General features: G+C 54.0%; 1 protein-coding gene across 1 annotated transcript; it reads left to right on the top strand.

Annotated features, from left to right (window-relative positions):
* Nucleotides 1–297: 297 nt before the first annotated feature.
* On the top strand, nucleotides 298–4,089 carry GRXCR2 (glutaredoxin and cysteine rich domain containing 2). The gene is made up of 3 exons (XM_058815596.1): nucleotides 298–636; nucleotides 2,679–2,894; nucleotides 3,910–4,089. The coding sequence occupies exons 1-3, from the start codon at nucleotides 298–300 to the stop codon at nucleotides 4,087–4,089; spliced, it is 735 nt and encodes a 244-aa protein (XP_058671579.1).
* Nucleotides 4,090–6,707: the final 2,618 nt, after the last annotated feature.

The following is a 6,707-nucleotide window of genomic DNA, read 5'->3' as shown; positions in this document are numbered from 1 at the left end:
CAGAAACATGGATAGAGTTTCCCATTTAATCCTCTCCTTCCAGGTTAACTCCTTTCTTGCTGTGGTGTCCAGCCTGGCCCCCACTCACCAACCTGCTATTGACTTCACTACCGGTGATATTTTCTCTTTGTGGATTTCCATCAATATTTAATGCGGCGGTGTCGGTTGTGCTGTAAGATGAGAGGATCTACTAGAGACCTTGAATTATACATCCCGTGCGGGGGGAGGCTGGAAGTGCTTTCTTTTGGGCCCGGGCTCTTGGCGCCGATCCGCAGGAGCTGCAGCTGGAGCCCAGAGATGGAGGAGCCCCAGCAGCGGCAGGAGGAGCGGCCCCGCAGGGTGAGGTTCCGCATCTCCTCGGCCGGCAGCGGCCGGCTGCTCAAGCAGGTCTACGAGGACGGGCAGGAGCTGGAGCCGCCGGCCGAGGAGCGCTCGCGGCGCTTCCTGCGCCACAGCTTCGAGCCCGAGGAGCCGCCGTGCGGGCCCGGGGAGCTGCCGGGGAGCGCCGAGAGCCCGTGCTGGCCCACGGCCCTGACGGCCCGCAGGATCAGCGTGCTGAGGGAGAGCCAGCACCGGGGGCTGCTGGGGAGCGCGGGCCTGCTCCGCGACTGCCGCCCGGGCAGCGGCCTGTGCGAGGTGAGCGCTGTACCCCTGACTGACCGTGTGGGGTAAATACTGCCCTTGGGTGTCCCCTGCCAGCCTCTGTGGGGTGAGCGCTGTACCCCTGACTGACCGTGTGGGGTAAATACTGCCCTTGGGTGTCCCCTGCCAGCCTCTGCGGGGTGAGCGCTGTACCCCTGACTGACCGTGTGGGGTGAGTATTGCCCTTGGGTGTCCCCTGCCAGCCTCTGTGGGGTGAGTGATGTCCCCCGGACAGCCTGTGCAGGGCAAATACTGCCCTTGGGTGTCCCCCTGCCAGCCTCTGCGGGGTGAGTGATGTCCCCGGAGATACCCTGTGGGGTAAATACTGCCCTTGGGTGTCCCCCTGACAGCCTCTGTGGGGTGAGTGATGTCCCCCGGACAGCCTGTGCAGGGCAAATACTGCCCTTGGGTGTCCCCTGCCAGCCTCTGTGGGGTGAGTGATGTCCCCGGAGATACCCTGTGGGGTAAATACTGCCCTTGGGTGTCCCCCTGCCAGCCTCTGCGGGGTGAGTGATGTCCCCCTGACAGCCTGTGCAGGGCATATACTGCCCACGGTGTCCCCTGCCAGCCTCTGTGGGGTGAGTGATGTCCTTGGTGTCCCCTGCCAGCCCCTGCAGGGTAAGTGCTGCCCATGGCTGTCCCCCTCTGGCTCAGCTCTGGGGTAAATCCTGCTTGGAGCCTCACACCTCAGCCTCATCCACATAAAACTCTCCTGTCAAGCCAGGACTTGAAAAGGGTGCTTGTGAATCTCCAGCCACTGTTCTAGGAATTCTGTGTGCTGAATATGCCACATGCAGCAGGATCCTCAGGGTCTGCAGGAGGGAACAGCATCTGCCAGCTGTGCTCTGGCTTCTCCTGGTCCTGGTCTGCATGTGTCCATTGGGTAGAGTAAAAGAGAAAATTTCCTTACCTATTGATATCTGTACTTGGGAATCCTACTGCATCTAGATCAGTCAAATGTAAGGAGGATGTTAAGTTAATGAGATAGATTTAAAATATTAAAGTTGTGTGACTTTGGCTGGCAGGAAGCCAGTGCTGCCATCAGGGTGTCAGGTGTCTGCATGCCCTGGCGGCCAGAATTCCTCTTTGGCTACTTTGATAATCCCAGTTTAGTTTCACTGGCTATTTTCTTAACATATGACTAATGCCACTGATAGAGAAGTGCTTATTTAGTCTTTATAAAGAGGCAGTACCTGCACAATATGTGTAAATACTTTTTATGGATTTGAATGCACTGAAAGTCTGTTAATTCCTGGCGTTCATCAAAGCTGTGCGTGGGAAACCCAGGTGGCTGCTATTTGACACACAGGACATGCAGTTTGCCTGCAAACATCAGACCACGATGAATCTCTCCTGCCCAAGCACAGTGCACTGCTGTGATCTTATCCAGCCCGTTAATTTGTTTTGCATTCTTGGGTAATGCTCCTGTCCCTCCCCGGTGTCCCCAGCCACAGATACCCGGGGTGACCACACTGTCCAGTAGCAGCTTGCACTGCATCCACAGGCACTTGGTGCTTGCAGACACCGTGTCTGTGACACACACGAGGCTCTCACCTCCTGAAGGTGGGCAGGACTTGTGCTCACCTGCCTCCCCCTCGTGCTCCTCCCCACGGGGAGCAGGAGCCCCAGTGCCAGGAGAGCACAGCCACCGCAGCAGCTGGTGTGACTCAGGGCATTTTGTAGGAGAAGGTTCTCCTTCTGCATGGCCTCCTGACACAGACACCTAGAGTGCCTGTGAAATATGAAGAGTGTGTAAAACAATAGGCCCCAGTAACTCCATATGACACCAGGGAGGAGGGACCAGGTCAGCAAAGTGCTGCTCTCAGGGGAATGTTTGACCAAGTTTAGCTTTAAAATGACTAGAAAAAAAATATATAAATTCACCCAGTTGGGCTGTACCTCCACCAATCTGCTGGATGCTCTGGGGGTGGTCAGGGGAGCTGGCCTGGTGCAGGGGACACTCTGCTGGAAGCTCAGGGACCACCAGTCTTTGCAGAGTGAATTTATACTGGTGAGACACTGACAACTTCCTTCAGGATTCCCCAGTTGTAGATTTTGGCAAGATCATCATCTATACCAATAACCTGAAAATCATCCGTGCACCGATGGACGAGAAGGAGCTCATGAGAAGAATGATCCAGACTGAGGGAATAAATGACTGGACGTTTGTGTACCGGGAGAAGAAAGAGCGACTTGGTGATGGGCATAAAACAGATGTGGAGAATATGGTCACGTGCAACCAGCATGTGCTGGTAAGAGAAAATGGAAAGTGCTTTTTCCCCACAACCCTGCTCCAACCACCCAAGCCCCATCCATTTCTGTATCTGGCTCCCAGCTAAGTTTGGCTAAAAAGCACCACTCTGTTTCCCTCAGGAGATAACAACCAACACTGTGCTGAGATCCTGCTCTGGGAACAGTGCTGGCTCCAGGTGCTCATGTCTCCCTCTGATTTCTTCCCCTAGAGATGGCTGGCATTTACAGAGCTTGGCTGGGCTCCATGCCTGGTCACCCCTCCCAGTGGGATAAGAGCAGGCCAGAGTTTCTCCAGCCTGACAAGGCTAAACACAGCTGCTCTGTGGCTGAGACTGCTTCAGGCTAAAATTTTAGTATCAGCTGAAATAAGGTTGTGCCTTACATTTGCTTTCTCACGGGGGAGTCTTTGTTGGTCAGAATCCCAATTAGTCTGACCATGATTTGATCCCACAAAACCTAATGCTGTCATGTGGAGCTGATACAGTTTCATGGAACTGAGCGTGGGTCACTGCGGTCCTTCTTCTGCCAGGAACTTCAAGGTGGGATTTGAAAGAGGGTGCCTGGCACAGTGGGAGAGAGGCAGGCACAAAGGACAGCTCGAAAGAAAGTGTGCATGGTGGTGATGAGGGATTTGGGCAGAGAAGGTGACGAGCAATCCCTGAAGAAATGAAGTGTGGCTCAAACCTGAGGCTACAGAGTGGAAAGGGTGTGATAAAAAATGGCAGGAGGATGGGTGGAGCTGTGCAGAGGAGAAAGATGAGTTTGGAGTATTGTGTTATAAGCCCAGTTACACTATCTGCTCATTTTCTAGCAGCAGCCACAAATTGTCCCCAAGCATGTGGGAGCCTTTTTGTCCAAGTCCTTGCTGTGGAGAACTGATTGTCATGGGCAGAGTGGTGTGTCAGGAGCAACCGTGATGGCAAAGGCTGGGAGAGAGACCTTCCATCTCCCAACAATGACCCTGATTTTGGAATCTCCCACCCACTAACAAGTTTTTTTCTGTGTCTGCTGCAGGAGGGCTATGCTGAACACTGCTGCTCCCAGTGCAGAGGCTCGGGCTGCGCTCCCTGCTCGCTGTGCCACGGCAGCAAGTTCTCCATGCTGGCAAACCGATTCCGGGAGTCCTACCGGGCGCTGCGCTGTCCGGCGTGCGACGAGAGCGGGCTGCAGCCGTGCTGGGTGTGCGCCGCCTGAGCCGGGCCCGCCTGCCCGCGGCGGGGACGGGGTTAACGGGCGGGAAGGTGCTCTGGACACGGGGAAAGGCGCTGTGTACATAGGGAGCACTCTGGACACGGGGAAAGGCTCTCTGTGTGTGGGGAAAGGCACTCTGTGCATAGGGATCACTCTGGACACGGGGAAAGGCTCTCTGTGTGTGGGGAAAGGCACTCTGTGCATAGGGAGCACTCTGGACACGGGGAAAGGCTCTCTGTACATAGGGAGCACTCTGGACACGGGGAAAGGCTCTCTGTGTGTGGGGAAAGGCTCTCTGTGTGTGGGGAAAGGCACTCTGTGCATAGGGAGCACTGTGGACACGGGGAAAGGCACTCTGTACATAGGGATCACTGGACACGGGGAAAGGCACTCTGTGCATAGGGAGCACTCTGGACACGGGGAAAGGCTCTCTGTGTGTGGGGAAAGGCTCTCTGTGTGTGGGGAAAGGCACTCTGTACATAGGAGCACTCTGGACACGGGGAAAGGCTCTCTGTACATAGGGAGCACTCTGGACACGGGGAAAGGCTCTCTGTGTGTGGGGAAAGGCACTCTGTGCATAGGAGCACTCTGGACACGGGGAAAGGCGCTCTGGACGTGTGTCACTGTGGGTGTGAAGCTGCTCCTGGGAGCAGGAGAGGGGCAGCGTCAGCCTGTCTGGTGTGCAGGTGGTGTCTGTGCAGCTGCAGTCGGTACTGGGACCAGGCTGTGCCAGTGCAGGTGCACAGTCACTACTGGTGCCAGCTGGTACCAGTGCAGGTGCCCAGGGGTGCTGGTACCAGTGGAGTCCAGCCCAGGTCTGTACCCTGTTTGTGCCAGCAGTGCCTCTCTGGGTTTAACCTGCTGGACACCAACAGTGGCACTGCCATTGCAGTTCTCTCTCTGTGCCCTGCAGGGTCACAAGCATTTCCCGAGGTTTTGCTGATTTTGCTGATCTGACACCTGCTTCAGTGACACAGGGGTTCCTTTGGGGTCTGATTTATGGCGGGAATTGAAAATCCTTCCCAAATCTGGAGATATAAAAAAAAATGTATGTGAATTTATTATTCTAAATAGAAGTTATTAAGTTTTAGCCTCCCTACAAGGAAGAGCTGAATTAAATCTCTCCTGAATGCTGCTCAGCATTTCTCAGGACCAGGCTGAGGGTGAGCAGCACAACTCTTGCTTAATGCTAATCCCATGTTGTAATCTGCAGCAGGTAAACTCTAATTAGTGAGATGAAGCAACGATGGGGATCCTTTGCAGGCTGCCACTGGTGCACAGAGCACAGGGGCTGTGCTGTGGGAGCCTGAGGTAAACAGGGAAAATGCTATTTTTTCTCTAAAGCATTAACTTATTACTGTTATATTCAGGAGTGATGTCAGTGCAGCCTTAACTCCCGTATTACCTCTGAGACCCTGATGACTTAGAGGCTGCTCACATGTGCTTCACGCTGAGGCTGCAAGTCCAGGCAGGGTCATTTATGGCCAAGTTTCTCTTCTCCTGTGGTAGGTTATGAGGTTTCTCTGCAATACTGAAATTATTCAAAATAATTCTGTTCTAGCTCCTACACTTCCATGTGTTTTCTGCTGAAATTGTGCTGTGGGTACTGAGGGTTTCTTTTTTTAAAAGTGCATCAATCTGCAGGAGATACTCGATTGGCCTCATTTATCATACCAGTATCTGCAATGTCAAAAAATGTTCCTTGGGGCATCACTGAGGGCAGGTGAGCCTTCCCAAATCAAAAATTGCTGTCAGGCAGATCTCTTCTCTCAAATGCAACCTGTTTGATCTCAGTTTGTTGGGCTTGCTGGAGAGTTTGCTGGCCTAAGATAACAAAAAAGTAACCAGGCAAAATTGCCGGATGGTGTTTACAATAAAACTAGACACAAATATGCACTTATAAAATCAATATTTATTGTTCTTTGGTAATTACGATGTTTCTCAACTGCTGTCACTCCTCCTGGCTGTGTCAGCAGTTCCCATCGTGTGGGATGATGGTTCCCATCATCCAGGGGTGATGCCTGTGCCCAGGAGCTGAGCTCTGCCCCCGCTCAGGCCTATCCCACAGGTTCCAGTGTCCTGGGGACAAGCAGAGCAGGGATTTGCTTCCCCAGCCTCCAATGTGCTCCTTTCATTTTTGGTAATACGCTGGCTTGATTTACCCAATAAATGCTCGTATTTCACACGGCAGAAGTTTGAACTGTCCTGCAGCATCCTGTGAGCTGCCTGCTGAGGCAATGGGCTACTTGTCACGTGCTGCTGCTGTTATTTCTGCTGCATTCAGAGCCCCCCATGCCTCCCTCCCTGCCCTCTGGGCTGGTGGCACGGCGAGGAGGACACGAGCTGAGCCCCAGCACTGCCCTGCTCCACAGTGTGGCTCTGTCACCAGCTCAGCAGCACAGATCAGCACAGACCTGGCGCTGGCCATGGCCCACCCTGATGGGCACAGCTGGGGCCCCCCTTGGGCAGTGCCCCCTGACCTGCCCCGGGCAGCCTGGCTGCTGCTGCTGCCATCCCAGCTGGACAGTCAGTTCTGCTGGGTGTCCTTTTATCAAAAATTGTCAGATCTTTACAGACTGGATTACTTTATGGGTCAGGGCAGGAGTGGAGGATGACGTGTT

Source organism: Ammospiza caudacuta, chromosome 16, assembly GCF_027887145.1.
Source record: "Ammospiza caudacuta isolate bAmmCau1 chromosome 16, bAmmCau1.pri, whole genome shotgun sequence".
Classification (NCBI taxonomy): domain Eukaryota; kingdom Metazoa; phylum Chordata; class Aves; order Passeriformes; family Passerellidae; genus Ammospiza; species Ammospiza caudacuta.
This window is presented reverse-complemented; position numbering and strand designations above follow the sequence as displayed.

Excerpts from the sequence above, each read along its gene's own strand:
- GRXCR2 (XM_058815596.1), top strand. The coding sequence starts at position 298 with ATGGAGGAGCCCCAGCAGCGGCAGGAGGAGCGGCCCCGCAGGGTGAGG. Across the intron at positions 637-2,678 it reads CGGGCAGCGGCCTGTGCGAG|GATTCCCCAGTTGTAGATTT; the intron begins GTGAGCGCTGTA and ends AACTTCCTTCAG. Across the intron at positions 2,895-3,909 it reads CGTGCAACCAGCATGTGCTG|GAGGGCTATGCTGAACACTG; the intron begins GTAAGAGAAAAT and ends TGTCTGCTGCAG.